The sequence below is a fragment of the Ambystoma mexicanum genome, chromosome 6p, assembly GCF_040938575.1.
Source record: "Ambystoma mexicanum isolate Mex_15411 chromosome 6p, UKY_AmexF1_1, whole genome shotgun sequence".
NCBI lineage: Eukaryota > Metazoa > Chordata > Amphibia > Caudata > Ambystomatidae > Ambystoma > Ambystoma mexicanum.
Window position 1 is genome coordinate 1,009,224,005 of NC_090935.1, and position 27,727 is coordinate 1,009,251,731.

A 27,727-nucleotide genomic window follows, 5' to 3' on the forward strand; every position below is an offset into this window, starting at 1 on the left:
AAAGGAAAAATGCTTTCCTCCCATGGTATAATTGAAAAATGCAAGAAAAATAATTCCCGAACTGATAACCATGCCTATAAAACACGGCAGCAAAATCGTTGTGTATAGCAAGCCCCGCCTACCTGCTGCCTGCCTGGTTGCTGCTCTTTGTCACGCTCACCTGGTATCCACGGGGGCACCACACGATACTGGATGGAGGTCTAAGCGATATCCTGGACCCCTCTGTGCTTGGTTATGTGCCAGACATTGGGTCGCACCTTAGGTTTTTGTGCGTTGAACTCTCCGTTCTGCCTCTCTGTGCAGGGGCGCGTGGTTGGTGCGGGCATTCCGTGGACCTAGTTGCTTCACTGGTCCGTGTGCCCTTATGTCGGGTCCAGACCGGCTGTGACTCTGACTCTGCTTGCTGTCTTTCAGGTGAGTTATAATGTCTTTTCTGTCTTTATTCTGTCTCTTTCTTTCACTCTGTTCTCTCTGTCTTCTCGGCGTCTTGCTCCACTACCCTGTTTCCTAACAATGTTTCTTTTTGTTTTCAAAGGGATGGTTGCAATCTCGGAGTTGCTGCGCCGATGACGAAGACCACAGTGAGTTTTTGATGCGCGGAGCAATGTGCTGTTTATTGGGGTTAATTGCTAACCTGTGTTCTCTTCTCTTGTTTGTACAGGTTGTGGTGATGTTCCGGAGTGATGAACGATCAAAGCGCTGCTTGCCCAGGTAAGTGCTTTGTTAATGCTGACCTTGTTCCTTCTCCCTTGCAGGTTGCAGTGAAACCCAGAGATGGGCGAGGTAAGAGAAGCGCAGGGTGCTGCAAGGACACGCTGCTTGCCCAGGTAAGAATTGTTATTAATGCTGTCCATGTTTCTTTACCTTTGCAGGTTGCGGCGAACTCCGGAGATGGGCGAGGTAAGCGAATCGCAGGATGGATTCAAGGCTGGTCACTTCACAGGTAAGTGTTCTTGCTTGCTAATGCTGTTCTTGTTCTTCCAGGTTATTAATGGAATCCGGATCTAGGGCTTCAGGATCTGGCCGCCGGAGAAGCAGATGAGCAGGAGCTGGCCACAGTGAGCGTTACGCTGCAGGAGTGCAGAATAACTAGAAGAGTGTTCTGCTGCTTGGGTGTGGTTTAAATAGCCCAGGTAAAGTAGTTCCAGGCCCAGCCTCCCCAAAACACTAGACCGCATAACACTAGTTCTAAAGAACTGAACTGTGTAATAGGCCTCCATGTTGGATTAAGGTCCAAAACTGGTATTGCTTTATTCCTGATAATCAGCCTGGCATCCAAGGCAACAGGACTGACTCCATGTATGTTTTTTATGGAGTTTTAAGGCCCTTGGGGCCGGTGTGAAGGGCTTTAGTCCCACTGCTGCCAGAGGGCTGTTATACCTGAGGGGTCAGGGGCATGGATTGTGACACTCTTTTTCCCTACTTAAGGAGCCCTCAAGCCTCTTTTCCTTTGCAGATGGGGAGCAGGTGCAAGTGGATCCGGGTCACCTTGCCTAAGCACGGCCCACCTTCTTAGCCCTGCCTCTTCCTTCCTGCTCTTAACTCTTAGATCAAGTGCATCTCTCGCCCGGGTGTCAAAAGCGAAGGGAAGTCAAAGAAAAGGGCAATTTCTGTTTGGACCTGTTCGGACCAGGATGAACCAGGGCCCAAACCCCTGCTCAGACAGCAGGTAAGCATGCACCAACATGTGTTTACTCCTGTCCCCACAGGCCATCCCCATCCCTCTGGTCCCCCAGTCACGGTCCCTTGTGCACCCCTTCTTGCACACAGGTGTTACCTGTTTTGCTTGATTCTTCTACCCTGCTCCCTCACCCCTCCAGCCTACTTCTGCAGGAGTCTGTCCTGATACATTCTGGTTTCACCTTCACTGTCTTGTGGCCAATGCTGGATTTGACTTTCATGGACTTCATTTATTCAGGGTGCGTCACCCTTTCTCATCTCTCATGCTGGACTTCCTTTGCATCTTGTACTCATGGTGGCACTGAATCATGCTGTTCCCATCTTCATCTTGTATCCTGGCTTGCAACATTATGTGTTACTACTGACTTCTGCAATTGTATTCGCTCTCCCCTCTTGCTTCTCCACTTTGTTTGACTGCTTACTCTCTGTTCTCTTCTCCTCTCCTTTCTCCCTTTTCCTATCTCCTCCCATCGTCCCCTTACTTTCTTCTATGCACTTACTCTATCAGAATTGTTCCTGGACCTAGTATGATATCAACCTCGTCTGTCTCCTCCCCCCTCACCTTACTTGTTTTTTCCTCGCCCCCAACCCCATCTACCACTATCTGGAATGTCGTCAGGCCTAGTACAATAGCCGCTTGTGTTGTTCCTCCCTTCCATTTCTGCACCCCTCTCCCTCACCTTTTGTTTTCTTCCGGCTCTACCAGAAATGAAGTCAGGCCTACCACAGTAGTCGCCTGTCTGTTTCCATTTCCTTCCCACTCTCCCCCTCCCTTCCTTATCTATGTCTTAGCTCTGGCACTATCTGAAATGTTGTCAGGCTGAGTACGATAGATAATTTCACATCCTTACTGTTCATGGCCTGTAAGAATGTCAATGTATTTTCCCTTGTTCTCTCCGTTGCCTTGAAGCACTTTGAAACACATTGTGCATAGGCGCTATACAAATAAACTATCATATCATATAGTTTGGTGCTCATGGCAGACACTACTCTTAGGCAGTGGCCTTTTCCCTGGCTTTGCCCCTGTGTTGGTCCTGCTGGCTGGTGACTGTCCTCATATTGTCACCCACACTGCAATAGTAGAGCTGCACCATTGTCATGCAATATGACAGGAGCACCCAGCATTGTCACCTTGCCACTCATTGCCATCCATGAAAACTAGCACTGTCCTGCCCATATGTGCGCCGGATGAGACTGTGCCTAGTGCACAATGTTGTTCCTTCTTGTGTGAGTACCGAATGAGAGTTAAAATAATAAAATGGCCAACAACCCTCATCTTAATCCAATTGTGTCTGAGAAGATAAGTGCAGGAGCTCAGAAATAAGTGCTGGGGCTGAGCCCTGGCAAACACCCACACAAATTAAACACTGGTTATGAGAGTGCAGCCAAATTCTCTTTTCTTGCACACCTGATTTAATCCATCACAATAGTGATTATAGAGCTTGATTTGCTAACCTGTTTCGTGAATGAAAACTGCACCTGTGCTCAGAATAAAAGAGTTGTTTATGTGTGCTCAAACCGTGGCTTACTCCCAAAACAATGATAGGTAGTAGGTGCATTTGCACTGCCTGCGAGGGCAAGTCCTCCTGTGTGCATTCTGCATACACAGCCAACTGCAACTACATTTTCAAGAAAGGGTGGACTGCTACGTACCCCAAATATGTATGTGGAAAAAGGCAGTGACTGGGGACATGTCTTAGACAAACATGCTCATGGGAGACACATTCAAACCTACAGGGGGATGGTGCAATTTGCCTTTGATCTACCCATGCGTGAATCAGGGACTCAGGAATCTCTGCACAGTTTTCTAAACATCTTTCCCTTCTAGCCGCATTTCACAGCACTTTCACTCCAATTTGTGAAATGTAACCTTTTCACCATTTTGGGGTGCAACTTTCCTGCTAGGGACTAGACGTGGTCATGTGCACCTTTTTTGGGCACCAGGATGCTGGAATTTGTGGGAGGCCCAAGCAGCTCACCATTCACATGGAGTGCATTAATAAATACCAAATACCCTCCATAGTCCACTCCAGGTCGCTACGCGACTCTGCGCCAACGTGCAACGTTGTTGTGTCACTCTGCTGGAGGACCTGGAATGTACTATTCCTGGGTCGACGGAATGGGCCCTATTACGGATCCCCCAAGGTGCCTGAACCAAAACATGCTGACACAGGCCAGCAGAATTTCAAGAGTGAATTCCTCTTTGAGCTGAGATTAAAACAAAATGGAAGTCATGAATATATTATCGGCAAAATAATTGTTTAGGTTTCTTGCCTTCTTTGTTTCTTCTTTTGCTGTGTCCACGCCAGTACAGTTCTGAATGCACTATCCACCAGGAAAACGCAAATCCTTCACAATTTACTGCAATCTGTGATCTGTCACTTTGAAGAGATTGCCAAGAGAAGGGGATGTGGACTGCCAGTCACATCATTAAAAACTCACTCAGTTCACTCCAATAAGATGGAGAGGGCACAGAGAGGGCGCGAGGGGGGCCTACAAAGCTGCCTGCTGTACTTGACCGTCGGGTCCATACCTGCTCCAGTGGGCAGCTGAATGCCCACTCCATCACTCCAGAGAGATGTGCTGTGCCATATACTTTACACCTCCTATCATGGACATATGGACATGTAGCATACATGAGGAAAGTCCAATAAAACGATGGCAAAAATATGGTTGTATTTGGCACTGGTGCCCTTGGCATGTAACCACTGCATTATGGGAAGTTTGTACAGATTCCAAAACAAATTTGCAACTCGGTGGTATTGTTCCAGTATAATTAGACCTGACAAGACTATGTGGCATGTCTGCACTAATTGGGGCTACAGAGCCACAGACAGGACCTTGGTGGAAAAACATGAATGTTTCAATTAAGTGTATTTTGTTTCGGTCTGGGCGGCTCTGGGCTTAACACGAGTTGTATTATTTAATTGAAATACTTTTGGTCAGTGGGTCTCCCTGAAGAGATTTCTCATTACAGTAAAGCGTGGCTTGACACAATAAGCATGCTTGGTTAAGCGCACTGACACATTTACACACAACCCCCCCCCGAAAATCCCTCCATCAAGAATGTTTCACACAGATCCTGTTACTATGTTTAATGAACGAGGTAGCCGTGGCCCTAATGGAGCAGCCCGCACTCTGGGAGGCAAAGGGTCACTTATCGAGTCCACCTGGTCAAATGAAGAGCTCGCAAGTCCCTTAGCTGTGTTAGCAATTGCCTGAGAGCTGAGTACAGCAAAAGCAATTCGCCATCCGGGAGAGAACACACCTTGTGTGCCATTCCCATGTCGCAATGGCTCATTTTTTGCAAATCATTATTTGCACCCATCACTGCGCCATGAGACAGACAACCTTTGCTTCTGTAGACACCACTTATTATTCTGTGGCTAACATGCACTCAAATCCACGTAGCTCCACCAGGTGTTCTCCACTCATTATAAGACCAAACAAACGAATCGATGGATAGGGTTTGCGGGCCCCTTCTGAGCAAAGAATAAATGTTGGGATTGCTTTATAATAAGGTGCACCAGCAATGCATTAAGGAATGCATACTACATGCACAATCAAAGTGTAAGAGCCCTTTACTGTTAAACACATGTGTAACAACACTTGGGCAATTCATAAGTACTTGCTAATGATTGAATAACATGCACAACACTGGTGGCTCATGGGTCGGTGGTTCACCAGTGCTAAAGAAGGGAACACGCTTACTTGTGGTTACTGCCACCTCTTGATAACCCCATTTGATCGCTTTCCAATCTGTCTGTTCAACCTTCTATATTTTCCAACCATGAAACATGACAGTGACACTAATTGTGTACTATACAGAGATATACATAAGAAACTTGGAAAGGGGATAAGCTGGGGTCCCAACAGTTTGATCTTGATGCAGCCATGTGGGAGTCCCTTTTTAACACTGGCAAATCACCACCAAACCTTTACAGAATGGTGCCAGAACCAGTAGGGATGTGCGTGCTGCACATACACTAATGTGGGGCCTTTATTATTACTATTATTGTTACGTTTCTAAATTAATTGCAAGTGCTGTATACAAATCACAAAAAGATGGGATCAATAAAATACATGAGGAAACAGGAGGCAATCAACATGATATTATATTCTTAACTACCGGTACAGATAGGTACAGAAAGGAAGACAAACTTCATGAGACGAATGAAAGGACGAACGATTAGAGACAAAGAAGAGTGTTTCAGGGAGAGAATTACAGAAACTTGGAGCAAGGAGAAAAACAAACCAAAGTGGGGCAGAGCACAGGGAGGGTCATGGCACACCTAATATGAAAAAAGAAGATGACCAAAGGGGCCAAGAGCGCGAGAATCAGACAGGAGAGGTAAGTAGGTGCTAAGTCATGAATACATTCAAAACAATACAAAGAGAGGAAGTGAAGATGGACAGGAAAAGAAAGCAATCCCTTTGCTACAGAAGGCAAAATAGAGGACAGAGATCAGACTTAAACAAACAATTCAACGGGAAAAGAGTATAGGCCAGGAGACTAAGAAGATGTGACGAAATCCAGTCAGAAATCAGAAAAACATCAGTGGGAGAATAAGGGTTTGGGTAGCAGGAAAGCAAAGAAAACAACACATGTTGCAAATGCTGTAAAGATGAAAATGGAAGGAACGAGTTGGAGAAGCGTTAAGGAAAGTGAAGGATGAATGATGACACCCTGGTTATGAACAGAGGAAGAAAGAGGGACAAGCACAAAAGAAGGCATATCAGTCTTGGATGAGCTAAAATGAAGAGAATGACACAAAGAAACCCTAGTACCTGAAAGACAATACAAAGATAAAGTGAGTGAAGTTGGCCAGCAAATGAAGAGACATAAAAAGAGATTTGAAAATTCTCCTCCTAGAAATGACAATTTAGACTCAAAGAATACAGAATGGGAGAACAGGGAATAGTGTAAAGATAAAATAGCACAGGTTCAGGAATGTAATTGTGAGGGAAACGTAAAAAGAGGGGCTGAGTTGAATAATGATTATCCACCCAAGACATATAATAAGAGTGTTAGAAAGGTAGGAAGAAAACAAAAAGAGAACAGAACCAGAGATGACAATTGAACACAGAGCAGATAATAGAATTTACGCCATACCAAAAGCCACAGATACGTATAAAATAATAAGGCATGATTGTTTAGAATGCCAATAAGAAGTGAGAAAAATAGTAACATGTATGTAAGAAGTTTCAGTAGAGAGAGCAGGATGGAAACCAGATTGAGGATATAAGGATATTTGAGAAGGGACAGCATGGTTGAGACGGTTAGAAAGAAAGGGAGGGACAGAAATAGGGTGACAGTTGAAAGGGAGAATTGGCAAAACTGTATCATCTTTAAAGGGAAGAGAAAACATACCACATGGCAAAGAGGAATTGAACTGAGAGGTCAGATAAGGAAGCAGATGATGCACTAACGTGATACCCACTGACCCAAAAATAAGGCCTCTACTTGTATGTAGTAAGTTGACTCAAGTGTTTGCATGGCCAGTGCTACATAAACACATTTAATGGCTTGTATTTTATGAAGTGAGTGAGCACAGACGGTACGCTCTTTGCTGCAGCTGCATGCTATTTCCTTATGATGACGATGTTTGACCGATTTGCGTGTGTGAACGTTCTCTTCAATCTGACTTATTGATGCTAATGCCGTCAGTGAAAAAGCAGCTTTTGAACCTTGAGCTTAGCTTTTGTCTGACAAATAACCCTAGGCAAGACTCGTAATTTCTCTGCGTATGATGTTTTACTGTCCCCAGTAAATATGCGAGGCCCTTCCATACGAACATCTGACACATGATGAACGTGCACCAGCACAGTTCTGTCTAGTCTATGCCTACACGCCTTGCATAAAAGGACTGCCACAGGAAAAGTATGAACGCCAGCTTATTTCCTGATGCGCTCCTCATCTTCCAAGCTCTCTTGGTGAAATGATCTGTCTTTTTCATTTCCAGTCTACCTGGGAAGGCGGCCCTGCATCCTGAACACACCAGCTGTTTATCTCATTCGCCTCTGTCTGGGAATGATTGGTCTGCCATTTCCATCAAGAGTTTAGCCTAAAGCAAGCCTCGTTAACACAGTAAAACCTCCTTACCAACACACTGGTTCCATTGATAATGCTGGATATATCCTTGTGGGCAGCTGCATCTGTAGCCACCGAGCATGTTCTGGCAGCCATGTTGGCACCTATGATTCCCATCACACTCATCGACATCTGCAACGAGGAAAAGGGGAATTCAAAACAGGGTCTGTGCCGGGTCAACAGAATGAAAATCCCACGGTGACAATGGACACAAGATTGCCCTCCAGAGGTCGGATCATCCATCATTTGCCCTAATTCATATAAATGGTGCACATGAATTTGGCACCAATTTTGCTGCTTAGAAAATACGACATGGAACAAACAGGTTTAGCACCAATTCCTGTAATCTACACATTTTTCACTAGAGAAAAAATGAAGCAGGCTGTTTTATTTACTATGCTTCATGTAAAAGATGAAAAGAAATGCTATTTTATTAACTATGTTTGTTTTAAAAGATTTGTTTTAAAAATTAGTAAACGTTTTTTGATAAACGAGATTGGGGTTAAACCTGCTTGCTCACTTGCTTATTGTCTAAGAATTGAATTTGCTCATCTTTTAGCACTGGTGCAAATAGTACATCAACTGGCTCAGATTGTGATCCATGGTGTAGGGCACACTAGTAGCGCTGGCGAGCGAGAACCCACAAGTCCAAGCAAGCGCTGTATGTGGCGCTCATAACTGATTCATCCTGCATTGTTAGTTTCAAATCTCAGTGGACAGGCTGCAACTTGATCAATAAAAATGAATTAGCAGATCAATGGTGTACATGGTCTTTAGCAGCGAAGGATTATTCATCCACAAAATTTAAAAAACGGACAATATGAATGTTTCTTCATGCTCACTCCAAATCCTCTTATTCTCTTAGTACAACCAAATAATTTAACATTTACTCTTTTATACGTCCAGTCTCAAACATATCATCAACAATGTTTCTTTTACCAAAAAGTCTTTTTGTCCTTCTTCCACCAAACTCTGCTTTCCTAACTCTGGTTTCTCTGTGCAGGATTTCTCTGTGATCACAAGAACCAACAGTAGCAAACTCTCTACCTCTTTGTCTCTTACCCTGGCTCCATTTACAATGATCCCATTTGGTGCTCTATATTCACTTCATTGTCCTGGCCGTGCCATATCTCAGAGCAGGCCCTATGCACAATCAGGGCAATCCACACTATTGTTCGCATAGTTCTTTACAGCTCTGGAATTCTGCCATAACACCTTCAAGGATGCTTTATGTTTTAATTGTAGAAAAATGAATCCCTAAATCCTGTATCTTTCTCCAGTCATTAGCTCTTCTCTCTACTCAGTTTGTTACAAAACATGTGAACACTCAGAAGGGCATCATTACGAGGTTGGTGGCACAGATAAAAGTGGTGGTAATTATGTTACCGCCACTTTTACAGCACTGGCAAACTCAGAGTGTGGCCGTGAAGTGGAGGATTCATCCCCAGCAAAATGCCTGATGTAAACCCTGCACGTTTCTGCTGAAAAATCGGCAAAATCAGCAGAATTACCGCCAGCGGTAATTCTGCTGAAATCCTCATAGAGTCCTTTGGCCGCATTACAAGTTTAATGATGCAGGAAAAAAGTGGAGGTAAATCCGTTACTGCCACTTTTCCCTCACCACCAAATTATAATTCTTGGCAGATTTACCTCCCACGTAGTTACTTTCGGGGGAAAAGTGGCAGATGTGCTTCCAGCTTGTTGCTGGAGGTCAATCCTTCAATTTACCTCTGAAAATTGGCGAAAAATGCCTTGCAGCACTTTTGTTTTAGGATGCAACACAAGAGTTTGTGAAGTTGGGGAGTTGAAATACTGGCTGGGCTGCATGGTCAGTTACCTCCGACAGGTTGCTCATACTCCTCGTCTTGGAATAGCCTCGCCCAACATGAAACCTGAGGACCTGCACTCTCATCCGTGCCCCCAGCCTGGACTCTCGTTTTTATGCCCCTCTCTTTCCCATCCCTCACCATGCCCTTCCTTTCTTACTTTTGACTTTCCCTTCCTTTTGCTGAGAAGGGCCTGAGATGCTTCAGAGAAAAGGGAATGAAGAAATGACAGGTCAGAGAATGCAGTTTGCTATTTTATCTTATCTCATTGCTTTTACTGTGCATGCCCTTATCTCCCTTCCTTTCTTCCCTCTTCATGAACCCTTCCCTCTTGCTGGAGCAACTCTTGTCTCATGAACTGGCCTCTCTGCCTGGACTTGAAATGATCTTTTCCGGAGAGTTGGCCCCCTTTGACCACTTTCCAATTTGGTTTAATTTTTCTTCCAATCATCTTTCCTGTCTTATGGACTCAACATGCTGTGTCTATGGCCACTGTGCTCCCCTGGCATCCATCACAGCCCAATGCCAATCATCCCCCTGCCTTCTATCTTGGTTGACTTTGGAGACTATTCTCCCCTCATTTCATCTCCTTAGGTCACTGGCCTGGTTTCCTGTGTCCTACACACCTAAAAGACCACTTCCACCTTTGCGGCCCTTTTTCAGAGCATAAATGAGAGACTCTATAGCCATCACCCATTCATCAAAATATCCAGGCATCATAGTGTCCTGAGCCAGGCAACCACTGCCCTGCCTTAGCTGTGCCTCACTGACAGTCCGCTGTCACATAACTCGTAGCACCTCTCGCAGCCATAGCACCCACACACCCCCTCCACTAAAAGGACTCTGTCTGCTCTACCACCAAACTGGCAATGGGCACGCACAACAGCACATAAGGAGAGTGCCACTTCTATACCAAGTCATTTCCTCCACACCTTAGTCTACCTCCTGATTGCATTGTGCCTCACATTACCAAGCTCACGAAAAGCCGACAGAGACCAGACAGAGCAGCCCGAGCAGACAGGATTACACTAGGGGCATCATGCAACAAACGGATCACAATGTGCATGTTGCAGAAGTGGTGTGCCTGAGGTTGGAGGTTGAATTACACCAAATATGCAACCAACACTCACATCCCACTCTGTCCATGCCATAGTTCCACTCACACTTTCCAATACCACACACAATATAACATAAGATCCTGCAGCGCGTACTGAAGGACTAGCAGGTCAGCGTGCAGACCTCTGGCTCCCATGCAGAGAACCATTTATTGACATACAATCTTCTCTTCTTACTGTGATACAGTGATGTCAATCATGACCCTAGCTGACCGTGATACTATTTATTTGCTGCATGGCATATATCCCTTTCAATCGCTGAGACCACAACTACAATCAGTTTCTTCAGAATAGTGACATCTCACTCCATCTTTTGCTACACCTTTTAGCACATAATAGCAGACAGAGTCTCACAACCCAAATGATGCTCTCATGCTAGCAGTCATTACATTATTGACACAGTCAAACACACAGTACTCCACCATCACAGACAATATGCTAAAGATGATGCTACAGTTCTAGTGATCTGTGTCAGAGCATTTGATATTTTCCTGCAATGCAATTTACGGTTTTTCATATTATTTGCCTGCAAAGAAATGTACGGTTACATGTTATTTGCCTTCAATGGAGAGTATGATTTATCATGTAATGATCAGGCTACGGTCTACCAAATTTTCATGCTTGTGGTCATGCAAATGTAGGTACATTGCTCTAAAAATATCCTAGCACAGACACAATTGATGGTTCCAGCAGGTGATCTGGTGATTTACAGAATGTCTGCCTTTGTTTATCCTTATGCAGGTATGCAGTTTTAACAGATGCCATTATATTCCACTGTCAATAACAGAGTGAACTTCTACCAACACTCACTCAGTCACATGCCCTTATTTTCATGGACCATTATAGGGTTTACAGCTGTTCACGCATGGAGTCAAAAGTACAGACAACAAAATGTTCTGCTAGAACTCTTAATCTTGATTAAATCTGTGAAGAACACATTTGTTTTGACCGCACAGTTTGTACAACGGATGCTGGTGGAGCATCATTATTGGACCTCACCCTGCAGAAAAGTGTGCCTCGCACTGCCTGCAGACCTTCAATGAGGCCTCTATGAAGCCTGTTCATCTTTACTTCTTCCCCTCGCCAGGTGGAAACGTAAGGGCCAAGTTAACATGTCAACTGTGTTTTCTTTACTTTAATATGAAAGCAAAGCCATGCCTGGCCATGCTGCCGTGAGCAGGTTTATGCGAGAACTGAGAAATGCACCACAGAGTGTAAATGTTGGCCTACAGCATGCCCATTGCTCAGTAGCATCAGAGTCATTGGTGCATTTACCGTCACAGTTCAATCCAGTGTCATCCAATGAATATCCTCGTTGGCATTCGCAGGTGAAGCTGCCAGGGCTATTCTGGCAGATTCCCTTCCCTCCACACAGCGATGGCTGCGAGCCACACTCATTATTATCTGAAAGAAAGGGGATCAGGTATATATCATTTAGCAGCACCCTTATCTGTACGGGAGTTTTATGGTCTGCAATTAAAAAGTGAAGCAATAACACAGAAACCCATACAAACACAAGAAAGAGTATCTATCCACAGGCGGCAGCTTCCAGGCATTCGCTTAGGGCCGAAAACCCTTTTGCCTATAGCTGATCTATCGTGATCTTACTCATTCAACCAATGTTTCATCGTTAGCTCATTCCTGCAACCCATGGGGAGCCTAGAGGCGTAGGCAGTATTGTCTAGCAAAGGGGGCTTGAAGCTGATGTAGTTGGGCCCACAGCACTGGCAAATATATCTGTAAACGCCCACACGGCGCTGCTAGGTGGGCATTTACACATTTTGGGTGAGCCTTGCCCCTCAGGCCCTACCCTGCCTACGCCTCTGGGGGAGCCCACCCAGCAGTATTAGTAATCCCAGTTATGATTCCCATCTGACCAGAGGAAGCTGGCGACGAGGTCACGACCTACAAGGGTACCTGCCATTAGGCGGCTGTATGTGGGAAGGTGGCAGAGCCTTTCGGTGCAGTCACCCATCCCAGAGACAACTCACCTTTGGACTAGTGCAGGAATTTACACAGGTAAATGAGGATTGACTCTTCTTCCCCTCACCCTTCCATTTAAGGGTCCACGCAACGGCCTATTTCAGCCTCCAGTTGTCGCTTTGGAGCACAATCTGTCATGTATTCGCCTGAGCATCATATGATTTCGACATCAGTGTTTCTAACTACATTCCTCGCCCTCTCTTTACAGAAACCTTCACCAGAGCGCTGACACAGTTTTCAACTCAGCATAATGATCCATAACTACACGCAGAATGTTGGTTGGGTGGGCATAGCAGGGTATGGATTGCAAACGTGAACATTGTGTGACATATCACAGTATGGCTCATTAACGACAATGAGACAAGAGAAAGCTGCGTATGTCACTATAGGAGTAGGTAATCCAAATGATTTGTTCCCACTGTATATAAATGAAACAAATACACACCAGCATTACGAAGGTGAAATACCACATTCAAAATCACCAAAAGAAAGGCCTTACAATGTGTAGAGAAAACGTACACAATCCTACACATCTCACAAGGTTCTCACCAATGCAGGCCGTGTGGTGCTGTGTGAAGCCAGGTGGACATTTACAAGTGAAGCCTCCAATGGTGTTGGCGCACAGGAACTGGCAGTTGTGCTGTTTGGTTTGACACTCATCAAGATCTGAAAGAAACAGGAGAGGTCTGGGATTAGAGCAACCCAAAAATTAAAATTTGGTAAGATTGGTTCTCTTTAAGCTTTGAGAAGGAGGCGTTTAAGAAACGTGGCGTGTATTTGTCTGGCATTTTCCCAGGAGGTTTCAAAGATTTCACTGTGCAATTGATAAACTATTTCTTCTGTTCATACTAGAAACATCATAGAAACATCATAGCAATCGATGTATATTCTTTGGTAGTGACTACATTGTGTGATGATGAGGGAACATTAGCTGGCCCAGCATTACTTACGAGCCATTAAATCCCATGCTCGGGACACATCTTTCACAGGACTTAATGTTGATAATATGCACACATTTTGGATATGTGATGATACTAAAACAAAACTTTCCATATGTGTTGCATTACAAAAGCAATGATTGAATAAGCAGCATTATCACCAGAAGGCGGTGGATTTTTTCATGTTCTTTATTGTTTCTGGCCGACAGAGCTGGCATTAACTAGCGGCATAAGAACACATTATAGGTATAATAAGTGGGCTACATATATACCAGGTGCATCACCAGTGACACATGATCTGTGTTATTTAAATAATCGCCCATCAAGGTGATTTAGAATAGCCATTTATTGCCAAAGACCAGCTTCTTACATGGTAATGGGTTAACTGCAACTAGTAAGCTGCTCATTCTGTAACAAAGACGTTCTACCCAAGTGTGCCTTTCAGTCACTTGATTTGTCGGCAACACTGCATCAGCAAACAGCCCTGAATTACAACAGTGAGCTTGGGGTTCAGGAGGCTACTCTACTGGGGGAAGGAGAAGACTCTGCTTGGGAGTGATATTCTTGTTTTTTGTCCTCAGACTGCTTCCACAGCACTATAAGGGCCTTCAGGATCTGATGTCTTCCCAACAGCTGATTTTGGAGTGTTTTTTTCTCTGCAGTGAATTTGTCATAGAACTTTGCTGAAGATGTATTCTTGCTATGGGCCCTACATATGCTATACATTCTTTTAATTCAATAAAATAAACATTTCCATACCACTTTGGGGTGCAAAGTCTGACAAGATTCACACTCCTCAGTGTTGTGGTCCTTGCCTAGGCTTAATACACAAGCCGGTCTGATAGCGCAGCGAGTAAAGTGCTTGCTTTGACATCTGTGCAGAGCCTGCTGACGTAGGTTCGGACTCCGGCAGGGCCAAACTCAGCCTTTTATCCTTCCGATGTCAATAAATGAGCACCACACACTGTGGGTAATAATAGACAGCGCTCATATACCTGAGGGTTTGTAACGCTATATAAATGCCAAATTATTATTATTATTACAAGACTGGCGAGTGTCAGAAACTAACCTATGGCCACCTCATTCCTTGGAGAGGTAAAAGCCGAAAGGAGACATGATGCAGTGAAAATGATAAACGCAAACATTCCTGAGTAAAACTCAGGGTCTGTACTATGGGAAAAGGAACTATGGTAAAAGGGTGCACAAGGGTTGCATATGTAATGGGCACATCACTTTCTTTTTTGTTTTTTTAAAACCTTTATTTAATTCTGACAGAACAGAACAGTATACAGTGCGGGATGCAGGCCGCTGTATAAAGTAACAATAAACATTCTATTGTTAAACAATAATATTATTTCACCAGGTATGACATAGTATCGACTTAGCACACATTGCATTAGATGCAGTACAGACAGGGATGTTACAGTGGTCAGTTTGTCACCTTGTCATGCAGGTATTTGCGAAAATCAGCCCACGAGTCATGCAGTCTGGCGCCAACAGGGATGGTGGAGACATATACATTTTCAGTTTCTTGCGCCCAAGTGAGCGCGTTCAAACATTCCTTCTTATTAGGGCTGTTTTTGTCTTTGCAGTGTAGAAGGATCGTTCGCTCAGCTATCATGCATGCAATATTAGCAAAAGTTCAAAGCTCCCCTTACCAGGCAATATATACCAAACAGTGGGCCTAACGGTATAATCTCGACTATGGTGGCTATGGTAGGGGCCCAGAAGTTCCCCAGTGCGGGGCATTCCCAAAACATATGTAAATGGTCTGCGCTTTCACAACCACATTTAGGGCAGCATTGTGCTTGAGATGTAGCCATTTTGGAAAGTCTAGCTGGTGTATAGTAAAGCCGGTTGAAAATTTGAAATTGAATAAATCTGAATCTGAAATTAATGGACACTTTCCTAGTATGAGCACACATCTGAGACCACTGCTCGTCAAATATAACCAGGCCCAGCCCTTTGGACCATCCGGCTCTTGCTGTTGAATTCGGGGTTGGATCTGCATCTTGTATGCTTTTGTACAATGCCGACATGATGTGCCTTTAGTTAGCTGAGTTGGCGATGTATGCTATTGCTCGAGCTTCTTGGGGTTCGTATGGGTATGACGCCCACCTGGCAGCACTAGCTGCCCGTAGTCTATAGAATTGTAGGCGTTCCCCACTCGTGTCCCCATGCCCTGGTTTCCAAGTATCCGGTAAGATAAATATACCCTCCTGGAATAAATCAGCTAGGTGTATATATCCGAGTTTACCCCATTTTATTTGTATAACTTTGTCCCATGTCAATTTAAGTTCTGGGAAGTTCCACAGTGGGAGCCACCTGTAATATGGTTTTGCAGTGTCCGTATGTGAGAATATCTGTTTCCATGCATGTAGTGTGGATTTGACTGGGTCGAAGGGGCAGTTGTCCCTGTAGTGCTGGTTCAGTACCAGGGTCCTAAGATCTGCATCACCAGGCGCTAATTTCTCTAGCCTGACATGTGGAGGGGGTGAGAGACTAAGGTATCAATATGTAGCATATTGGGCTTGGGATGACATCCAGTACCACTCAAAGTTCGGCGCTGCGAGCCCACCCCTCTCGTAGGTATGTGTCATGTCCAACCATGTTTTACAAACTGCTCCAGCATGCCAGAGGAACTGGGCAAACTGGCCTTGTAGCGGACTGAAGTACTTCTTCCGGGGCCAGATCAGAACATTGGCGTACACATATAACATGTTGGGGAGCAGAACTATTTTTATTAGCGACAATCTGGCGGCTGGGGACAGTAGGAGCGCCTTCCATTTATTCACCTTGGCCTCTGAGTGCGATGAGTGTGTCATAGTTGTTTCTCCGGAGTGTGTCATGCGTTCTCGAAATTTGATGCGATCTGCGGCCCACAGGGCAGTTAGCTCTCCCTGGCAATTCCGGGTCCCATCAGTGAGGGGGAACATTTCTGACTTTAAGGCTTTTATTGTAAAGCCTGACAATTGCACAATGGATATGACGTCTTGTATGATCAGGGAGAGGTTTGTCAGGGGGTCTTTGTCTAAGAGCACCATGTCAGCAGCGTATAAAGAGATCATTTTGGGGTTCTCCGACAGGCGGATACCCCTGTGTGCATGGTGTGTTCTAATGTATTCCGTCATGGGCTCGATGGCCAGGGCAAAAAGGATTGGGGAGAAGGGGCACCCCTGTCGAGTGCCTCTCTCCAGTTGGAACTGGGAGGATGTAAGTGAGCTGACCCAAACCCTGGCCAGTGGCTGTGTGTACAATAATCTGATGTATTGCCTTATATTGTGCCCAATACCCATCTTCTCCAAGGTTATAAATATGTAGTCCCATGCCACTATATCAAAGGCTTTTTGAGTATCTATTGTGACTGCCACAGCTTGGATATCTGGTTCTAGTCTGGCCATTATATTGAAAGGTCTAAGGATGCTGAGTGAGTTGGACCTTCCCAGAATGAAACCCGCTTGGTCTGGGTGAATCAATTGAGGTATCCCCGGGAGGAGTCTGTTGGCCAGAACTTTAGCAAAAATGTTTATATCACAATTTATGAGCGATAAGGGCCTATAGGAGCTCCACTCATTCTTGGGCTTTCTTGGTTTTGGGAGGACAGTGATCACAGCCTCTCTAAGGGACTCGGTAGGGTGTGGTTGTATGAGTATCAGACTAGTATGGCAGCATGGAAAGCAAAGAGTGGGTTTTCAAGTTTTTCTCTGGCTTGGGGATTCAATGATGGTAGTGTGATCTTATGCAGTAAAGCTTGGATATCGGTGTATCCCTTAGCTGGCAATGCCATGTACAATTTGTGGTAGAAATCTCTAAACACCTCCACTACTTCTGCGTCAGCACATCTGATGTTCCCTTGTGCGTCTTGAATACAGTCTACCTGCTCCCCACGCCTTTCGGGGCGTACCACCCTCGACAATGTCTTCCCCGGTCTGTCTCCCTCCCCATATTTCCTAGCTGTGGTAGGTAATGCAAAGTATTGGGTTTCTTAGGGTAGCCAGAGCTTCAAATTGTCCCAGCTCAGTGTGTATTTGAGCAAGTATTGTGGGGTCGGGTCTCAGGGCGTGTGCTTGCTGAAGATATTTTAGTAGCCCTTCGGTTAGGTCTAAATCTCTTCTATATACACCTTGAAGGCCTGCCACCTGACCCCCAGAGATGTGTCAGTTGTTGTATTGTGTGTGAAGAAGTTCTCAATATCATCTCTAATGTCTGCTTTGAACTCCAAATCCCATAGGGCCCGGGTTTAAATCTCCAAGCATGCCTTTCGGCTTGTCTCTGTATTTCAGGGTCAGAAGCACTGGGGAGTGGTCAGATAAAGTGCAGGGTTTGATTTCGATATTAGATACCCGGCCCATCAGTGAGTTGGATATCAGGAATAGGTCAATTCTGGAATACATGTCGTGGACAGTGGAGTAGAAAGAGAACTCTCTGGCTGTGGTATTGGCAGTCCGCCTTGCATCTATAAGATCGTATGTTTGCACAATTGGCGGGCCACTCGGGGATGGGTCTGGGCATCTTATTAGACCTGTCGAGGTTGCGGTCTAAAATCTAATTCATGTCCCCCCCAGATTTGGGGGATCCCAAAATATCCCGCCAAGATATCCTGGATAATCGCAAAAAAAACTCTGGGGTGTCGTGGTTCGGGCAGTATGTGTTTATCAGGAGGGTCTCCAATCCTTCCAGGACACAGTGTATAATTATACAATGACCATAATTGTCTATGTGTGAGTGTTTGACTGTGAACTTCAGGGACTTGTGTATAAGGATGGTGACTCCCCAGGATTGGGCAGAGTATGATGTGGCAAACCCGTTTGTGCCCCATGAGGGTGCCATGTTTCGGCATGTGGTTTCCGTTACATGCGTCTCTTGTAAAAAAAAGGAAATTAGCCTTATGTCTCTACACATAGGCAATGACTTTCCTAGATCTAGTATAGTTGCCGACCCCTCTAACATTCCAACTCAAAATAGACACCTGTTGAGGCATTTCCCTTTATTTACCTGTTGAGGCATTTCCCTTTATTGAGATTGTATCGCATGATGTGTACCCTATTTGCATGTTTGTGTGTGTCATACCTGTTTCTGTCTGTCAGTGTTTTAATTGTTTGAACCCAATTCCCCCCGTGGATGGCGCAACTAGTGCATCTGTGCATTCTAGGACCCCAAAGGGAGCACCCACTTGTCGTCCCACCCTCCTCCGCCACTGCCTCCCCCAACCCAGCACTGTAAACCCTCCCCATCTTCATTCCCACAATCGCCCCAATAGGCCAACGGGCCGCAGGGGGCATCAATGTAAAAATATACATCAAGCAGTTGCTACTGGGAGCGCTGTTACCATACGGCCTATGCCAGTGTCGGGGGGGGACCCCTTACTACTTAAAATGGAACGGAGATCGGCCATCTTAGAGTGCCCTCTTCTCGTGTCAAATGTGTGTACATTAGTTTATCATAATTGGACAGATCAATGGATTTCAGTCGTTGCCTCTGATTGGGTCGGTCACGGGGATCTCTGCCTCTATGAACTTGATGGCTTCACTTGGGACAGTGATTCAAGATGCATGAGTCTGCCGCGGAACTGAAGCTTTAGTCGTGCCGGGAACAGCATGGCGTACTGGACATTCCTTTCACGCAGTAATTTCTTCACCCCTATGAACTGCCTGTATTACTGTTGCATATGGATAGAGAAGTCCGGTAAGATGCGGATCGTCTGGGAGCCTAGCCTTCACTCCTTCTCACGGGCCAATCGTAATATCGCATACGTGTCCCGGTAATTTAGGATTTTGGCGATGATGGGTCTGGGAAAGTCTCTCGGCTCTGGTTTGGGGGCCAATGCCCTGTGGGCTCTTTTGACAGTGAAAAATGGTGATAGATCAGACTGGCCCAAAAGCTCCTTAAGTAGAGACTCCAAAGCTTGTTCCATCTGCCTTTGAGTGCATTTTCAGGGACCCCCACAATACGTATATTGTTCCTGCGGGAGCAGGACTCCAAATCCTCACATTTGTTCTTGGTTAATGTCATCTCGCTGGACAGTGTGGCAACTGAGTCTTGTAATGCTCGGATGCTATCTTTGTTGCTACTAATCCTGCTTTCAGCTTCTGTTATACGGGCCCTTTCATGGGCTAGTTGTGTTCTTATCAAGGCCACAGCGGCGTTAATGTCATCCAGTTTCCCATGGACTGCTGTGATCCTTTCGCCATGATTCCCGACAGGTCAGGCAATGCAGTGGCCTCGTTCCTACATCTCGTCACACCTAGTATGGGTTGATCGTGCTGATAGGGTTCGCTGCGCAGTGTTGACTTCGCAAGCTTGTCCATAGCCCCAGTTTTCTTGCAACCGCCGGAGCCCTTTGTCATGCTAGCTTTACGGCCGTGATACAGAGCTTAGAGGTAAGTAGCCATTTTGCTTTGCTGCCCAACAGCGCCCCCCAATGGGCACATCACTTTCAATGCAAAAGTTGCCATTGATCCATCACAGAGTCAGCAGTGGAGTCACATGCCAACACTGGAGGCTGTGAGGATTTTTTTCAGACCAGTCTCACTTGGATAACATTTCAAAGATGAGGAATCTGTAGGTGGAGGGTATCCATTATAATAAAAATAATTATAAGCATCACCTATGACAAACCTATATCTTGCTGATGAGCTCCTCTAAGAAAGAGCTGTTTAGCCTACTTTGTACACTGGATGGGTTGTTTTTACGATAGTAAATCAAACACAACTTTTTCAGATGTATGACAGCAGTGTACCTATTTAGAAGGCCGCCTGCAGCTAGCACATCTGCTTGAAGACGAGAAATGTCAGTTGATGTTTGTAAAAGAAATTGCTTTAGTCTGGGTTGGTCATAGACTTCCTATAGTGAATTCCTTCTCCTAAAATGCACAATTAATCAAGGCAGTGGGTTCAATGCTACTAGGTAGATACAGCCAGATGAAAATGATCGTAGGCCAGTCTTTGCTGCTCATCTGTTCCTAGCACCATACGTCCTCCAACAGCATCGCCCAAGGTTGGAAGAAATATGCATCACATGTGAGCTGTAGTCAGAAAGTAGCCACGTATGGCCCTAGTGGTGTTTCCAGACGCTACAGATGTAATTAGAGCAAGTGGAAGCCTGAACAATTGTATCTTCGCCTTTATTGTGTAATGCATAGTAAATACAGCAGTTAAACATTCAATGACATGTTTCTGGCGTTATAGGTATGCTGCTTACCTTTGCAGGTTTTTGCATCTTCCTGCAGGATATAGCCTCGTGGGCATGAGCACTTGTAGCTGCCGTCAGTGTTCTTGCAGATGAAGTTGCATGGTTTCGGTGACTGGGAACATTCATCAAGGTCTAAACATCAACATGATCAAAGTTAACACCAGGTGTGATCTGAATTTGCACACAGAGACTTTTTCCACACAGAACTGCATTCCTTGATGTTTTTACATTTTAGTTGTGATTCCACCCAAGAGATCTTCAAAAGAGAACCTTTTTCATTTTCAAAATAATTTTACAAAAGTCCACTCTATAATTATATTTTGTTGCAAAATGACTTTTTAAGGCCAGTTTTTGATGTCCTTGCAAGTGGAATGTTAGGCAAATAATTGCACCATGTTTAGCAATAGGTTAAAATATGGGCCATAAATAAAAGAACACCTGTTGAATACTGGTATTTACTGCATTTGCAATCTTATTTTTAAGGGTATATTTGTGCTACATATGTTTTTTATTACATTCATTACCTGTGATTTTTTATGCTTGGTGTGTTCATAAAGGCCTAATAAATAATTGTATTTCTATATACTTACTGACTAACTTGAATTATTGTTGTTGTTCGGTGTGGACTCATTGCAGCCCTAGAGCACTCTCACACTTTTCCGGAGACTAAGCCCTGACTGCTCTTCCACACTACCTTGATTGGTTTTTGGCTAACCTCTCAGTGTCTTCCCAGTTTATCATAAGTAAGGTGGCCTCCTAAAATCCTCCCCCCATGCGCTGAATTTAGAAATCCATCTTAACATTATGTTATGTTAGAGTGATTCATACCACCCACTGTTTCTATATACAGGTGCTCTGGCAGTTATGAAAATAAGGGATAGGATAGGTCCGTTTGTTAGTGGGAGGAGAGTGAGAGCACACACGTGCTTTTGATATGCTGTTACTAGTTTCAGTTCTCAAAAACGGATCAATGTGTGTGGGTTTGCTTCTAAGTAGTCTGGGTTGGTATGCGTGTAAGGTGTTTGCGTCCACATGGGAAACGTTGTGTGCCCATGGCATTGGCCGTGTTGTGATTGTGTGAGTTATAGGAGGAGGTTTGGAGTTCTGCTGTTCATTGTGAGAGTGGGAGGGTATTATAGGTGCCGTGTGTGTGGAATAGTTAGTTTGCTTGTGGTATGTTTGCAGGACTATGAGGGTTTCAGTATGGGTTAGTGGGGGAAAGATGTCATCGGGTTACGGCAGGAAGCAATAAGCGGGTAGCATAGGTTGGTTTTGCAAATTGTACTCTACTGAACTTCTGAAGAGGAAGACGATGCTACTTTGTCTACACCTGGGGGAGAAAGGGGATTGTGTTGAGCCAGGAAGCTATTTTAGCTTCCTGGTTATGTCTTTGAGTATGTGGTATAGCTGTCCTGGCTTTCTCAGGCATACTTAGCGAAGCAACTGACTTCCATAATAAATTCCTGATATAGCATCTGACCTCCACAAGTGTTCTTAACGTGAAGTGTGTGGTTGATATTAAGCAATTCCCAGCACTTTGAGTGATGATGGTAATTTATAAATATGCCCAGGACAGAAGTCCCGTGCCAGTGGATGTACAGCAAATCATGAAGAAAGCAGCAACATAAAGGGTATGATTGAGTTGGAGACACAAAACACACGTTTGGTTGTTTCAATAGTGAACTGAATCATAGCCATTCAGGTGGACCCCACAGCCATTTGAAAATTCTACAAGTAAATTAGGTATCATCTGCGCAACGGCAATATATTCACAGTGACATATGACTGTGTAATGAGCCCCAGTTGAAGACTTAGGGCAGGAAACGATGGCTAGCAGAGAGGAACATCAATGTGTGAGTGGGGCACTAGTCTTTGCCTGCCTGAGTTTAGATGAACGTTTAGTGAAATAAGAATTCCCCACATGGCATGTTTCACTAGCGAGGATAAATTATAGTCTGCAGTTTACCATGGAGTTAATCCAAAAATGATTTGTGCAACTAAAGTAGTGCTGCTCGTAGGCATACTCTGAAATGTTTGCTATATTTGCAGTTTTCTCTGACTAATACAATTAGAGTGAAGACGATTTCCCTACATATCGTTTCTTAAAAGAACCAAAGGTGTGGACTAAGATCGTTTCTGCAGGAGGGGGAAACATATAACAGCTACTAATGATTAGAAAGAGTATGATCATCCGACACTGACCTCCCCGGTCTCCTAGATCTCAGGAGGGATTACAGTTAGTTTCCTGTGCTGTCAGGGGTGAAGGTCATACAAGAGTGCAGGGCCAGCTATCTTAAACCCTTAAGGGACACGTTCTGGATTTTACAAAAGGACTTAACAGTTTTGTAAAGTGAGTCTCCAGAATGAGATCTTCTGCAGTCATTCTAGAATGGTGGGTGATTGACTGGTTGAGTTAATCTATTATTTAGATGTGTACAGTCCACCAACTGCCATTCAGTTCATGTAGGGCACATTCCAGACTTGCCCAATCATTATCTAACATTAGTCTGCAATCCAGGGTCGGTAATAATATACATCTGTGAAGGGTTGGATCCAAGCGATGGAGCTGGAAGGTCTTGTTTCACAATATTTTCAATTTTAGAAAGTATTTTGGGGCAGGTATGAACTGAAAAATATGTGTAGGCAAAAGTAACACTCACCTTTGCAGTTATGCTCGGAGAGGAACACTGGACAGAATGTTCCCCCATGATGGGAGGAAAGTGTAATTGATTTAAGAACGCTTTATTTTTGTCTAAAATCTTCGTTGGTTAAACACTCTTCTTTGTGGCATAAGAACAGAAAGTATTCTCATTAAAATAATAATGTTACAGTTGAAGCATTGGGCCCTGAGCTGAAGGTAGAGCCCAAAGGTAAGGGTTCTAATACTATAAGCTCCCGATGACACAACATGCCCATGTCGCCTGAACCAGTGCCTAGTGTGTACACAACAAGTTTGGAAGGCAGCATTTACAGGCAGTTAGAGCCTCCATTCCAAACTTACTAATTGGCTAGAGAGCTCGAAACAATGAAATGAGCAAAGGATAAGGACATAATGCAGGCTGAGCCTGGATTACACACTTTCTGATTGTAGTAGTGGTAGTAAAGAACAATTTATTTCGGTATTCAAACCATAAAATCGACATAGAACATAAAAGGGACAATTCATCACAGTGTCATAATTTAGAATCTGTGGCATCGACACTCAATAATCTAAAACACAGCAACTTCCGTCTAGCCACATCACATTTTAAAATCCAAATTTAAAAACTCTTGATTTCTTAACAGTTTAGCCAGTCACAACACTCTTGACATATACATTTCCTTCTTAGGCGCCACGCTTTCTTAAAAAATTGAGACTGGGACCAGAGTTCGAAGTCACCCTGAGTTCCCAAAAAGAACTCCATAACCTCACTGGTAGTCGCAATACTGTGGTTTTTGTAGATTGCAAAGAGCCATCTGTTCCACAGATTGTTGTATAAAGGACTAAAAATTGAAAGATGCTGTAAATCTTCTGTTCCCATTTGACAGATCTTACATGACAGTGTGTCACCCCCACCCCAGTTGCCTGTGACTGCTGCCAGTGGCAAGACCCCTAATCTGGCCTTTTGAATCAACATGTTTGCCTCCTTATGTTCAAGGGACTTCAGGTTTTTTCAGTACCAAAATGGGATTTCATCAAAAGATACTTTGACGTTATTCCAGTCGGGTCTATCGATGAAAACTTCCACTGGTAGTACCAGTCTTTATATTTCGGTCGAATATACGCTTTTGAGATTTGATTCTGAGGGAAGAAATCGAAGGTATCCCCAATTTCACGCGTACGTCAAAAACAAAACCAACCCATGGGAACATATTTGTTCCATTTGTGCAAGGGCATCCACCACAGCTGATTTGTAGCTGCATAAGGACCCTGTTGTCATTATCTTGTACAGGTACAGAAGGGGTTTTAATTTTGCATCATATTCAATGCCATCAACCCCTAACTCTATTCTTAGAGAGATTGATGGTGTGGCCGTTGGAAGAGAGAACATCTTCATAATACCCTTCTCTTTTTGCTCCAATTTCCTGAGGTCTGACTATCCCCATAGCTCAGATCTATAATAGGTAGACGGGTTGGCACATGCCCTCAATATCTCCAAGTTTTGGAGGGTTGTCTTCCATCCATAGTGTTTCAGAAAGCATTATGCGGCACCCCAATGCCTTGTGAAATTGAGCATGGACATATCGATCTATTTTCCCCATCGGCCTTCTTCATCTAGATGGACGCCCTGGTAGTTATAGAAGTCCACCTTCTCAACCTCGATGTTTCCCAAGCAAATTGGAGGAATAGGTTTCCCAGTGTATTTTGCGCATACCAATAATTTGGTCTTTGTTGGATTAATTTCGAGTCCCATACTCAAGGCTAGGGCTGCAAATTAGTTCAGCGCCTTTCGATACCCATCCTCGTTTTGCTGATCAATTCCGCATCCAGAGCATATAGTAGGATTGCCATTTTATTCCCTCCCAAGAGAGGAGTATCCATATCTAGCCTTTCAAATTCTACTGCAATTTAATTTATGTAGAAACTAAAGAGGGTAGGTTATAAACCAGCAAATCCTTACATCCCTGACCACGGGAAGGGCCTTGTCAAGCCCGCACCCTTGCCCAGGTGCACCTGGGCATAGGTGCCATTGTACAGGCTATGTATTGTGGCTAGATGATTTATCGAAATGCCCAATTGAAAGTGCAACCATAACTGCTCTCTTGGAATTGAATCAAAGACAGTGAATAGATATATAAAGACCAAATACAGCTATTGGTTCCTGAGTTGTGTGTACTTATCACAGAGCAGGGTTAGCCAAAAGACCTGATTCAGTGGGCCAATACCCACTCTGAAGCCTGCCTGTAGGTTGGAAAGTACTGTGGCTCATCCACTCCTGCAGTCTCTTTAGTAGTATTTTGCTGTAGATCTTTTAGATAGCATAGATTAAGTAGATGGGCCTATAATTTTGAGGGTCTCCTTTGTCCCATTTTTACATATTGGGACAATGATGTCTCCTCTCGATGTTTGGGGTAACACTTGGGAGCTCTTGATGCTATTAAACATTTGCCAAATAATCCCAAACGTTTAATTCCAGAAAGAAAAGATCGGTCGGTATTGCATCTGGACCCAAGTCTTTGTTTCTTTTCTGTGCTAGAATTGCCTCTTCCACCTCCTTGAGAGATACGTCCAATGTGTACTCGGTCGGTAAACAGGCCACCATAGGGTGCCTGTCGCCTCTTGGTGGTTTAACCACCAGGAATTCGAAGAGTGTGCCAAAATGAGTATAATAGGCATTCACTGCAATCGACGATACAATAGATGAAGAGGGTGCATCAGTATGAGCGGAAACTAGCTTCCAAAAAAGTTTTAGATCTTTTTTGTTTCGGTCACTAATTTAAGCTCATCCCATTTCTTTTTTTCAAATGCAGCTTTTTATGGTATCAATAGTGACTTGCATTCATTTCTTATTCGCCTTCCTTCTTGAGTGTCCCTTAGAATTGTCAATGGTATGGATTTCTTAATATGATATTCCCAGTCAAACCACCCGCTTTGATATTGGCGATTCCTCCCCCTGGGAGAAAAGGACTTTGTCAATACTGGAGACAGCAGATATTGCATATTGAAGTCACCCACTAAGCCAATGTGGTGAGCTTTGGTGGTTTGCAAATTCACTGAGAATTCTAGTTCTTCAATATGGAACAGTAGAGCATTTATGCCCTTCTCTTGGGCCTTAAATAAATATTAGCAATAATAAAGACAGTTCTGCCACTGACTGATTTCCTAGTAGGTGAGTCATAGGAATTACATCCCTGCCTTTCTTCTGGGAGCAGAAGCCATGTCTCCTCTAGACAAATCATTTCATATTCGTCCAAAAATTGCTGCCAGTCGTTATCATCCCGTTTGCACTTTTCCGATTGTTCAAATGGGCGAAAGCATAATTCTTCTTTAAATATTATCCTCGCTCGGTCTTCGTTCGATGCTCGTCCGAAAACCAACATGAAACAACATAACGTTCTTGACATTTTCTTGTAAAATGACACACAATACCAATGAAGGACACATCTTACCAACACAAGTAGTCCCGCTAATGTCTGCTGTGTACCCAGACTTGCAGAAACATCTGAAGGAACCCATTGTGTTAATACACTGTCCGTTCCGACACAGGTTCGGCATCACTTTACATTCATCGATATCTGTGTAAGAAAATGCAGTCAATGCAAGTAGAAGTGGCTTTAATCATGACATTACTGATCATTATACAATTAAGGACATGTGGAATGGAAGAATTTACGTCCTATAATTAAGCTTGCTGAAAGACATCTGCGAAGAGGAATCCTAGAACTTGGCATGGCCCTTGTGTCTACCCATCTCCTTCCATGTATGCCATCAGTTCCACCGTGCACTTGCTACCTTTCTAAAGTTATGTTTTCAGCCCGGTTGCTTCACATATGCTACAAGCAAAACAGTGACATGGCCTGCGATTGCAGAACTAAATCAAAGCACACTAAGGGCCCAATTCATGCATTTTTTTGCACGGTTCAATGTGACTTTGCACTGCCGACACAAACCCTGATTCATGGAACTGTGCAGTCACTTTTTAGCAGTGAAAAATCACTTTGAACCGAACAAAAAAATGCATGAATCAAGCCCAAAATGGTTTATCTTTGCATTAATGTTGCACCTTGCTTGGGAAAACAGATCAATTTCTAAGATAACGTGTTAATGTTCTCTGATGTATGTGCTGAGGCGGAGAAACGACTCTCCAAGTCAAGCACAATGTCTTAAACTACAGTGAGGTATGTGCTTGGTCGGAACTGCATCTTTCCACGGCAAAGGCCTTAATGTACTGTGAGGTGTGTGCTGGTGAGTAGCCATGCCAT

The 27,727-nt window shown here is 44.2% G+C and overlaps 1 protein-coding gene across 1 annotated transcript in view; it reads right to left on the reverse strand.

The window, feature by feature from the left end:
• The window catches only part of FBN2 (fibrillin 2), a 1,178,594-nt gene that overhangs the window by 37,945 nt on the left and 1,112,922 nt on the right, over positions 1-27,727 (reverse strand). Inside the window, exons 58-62 of the mRNA XM_069625622.1 lie at positions 26,915-27,040; positions 20,834-20,956; positions 13,245-13,361; positions 11,988-12,116; positions 7,784-7,903 (exon numbers count right to left, since the gene is read on the reverse strand). Of these exons, the coding sequence (XP_069481723.1) occupies positions 7,784-7,903; positions 11,988-12,116; positions 13,245-13,361; positions 20,834-20,956; positions 26,915-27,040 (615 nt within the window). The remainder of the gene's footprint in view (positions 1-7,783; positions 7,904-11,987; positions 12,117-13,244; positions 13,362-20,833; positions 20,957-26,914; positions 27,041-27,727) is intronic.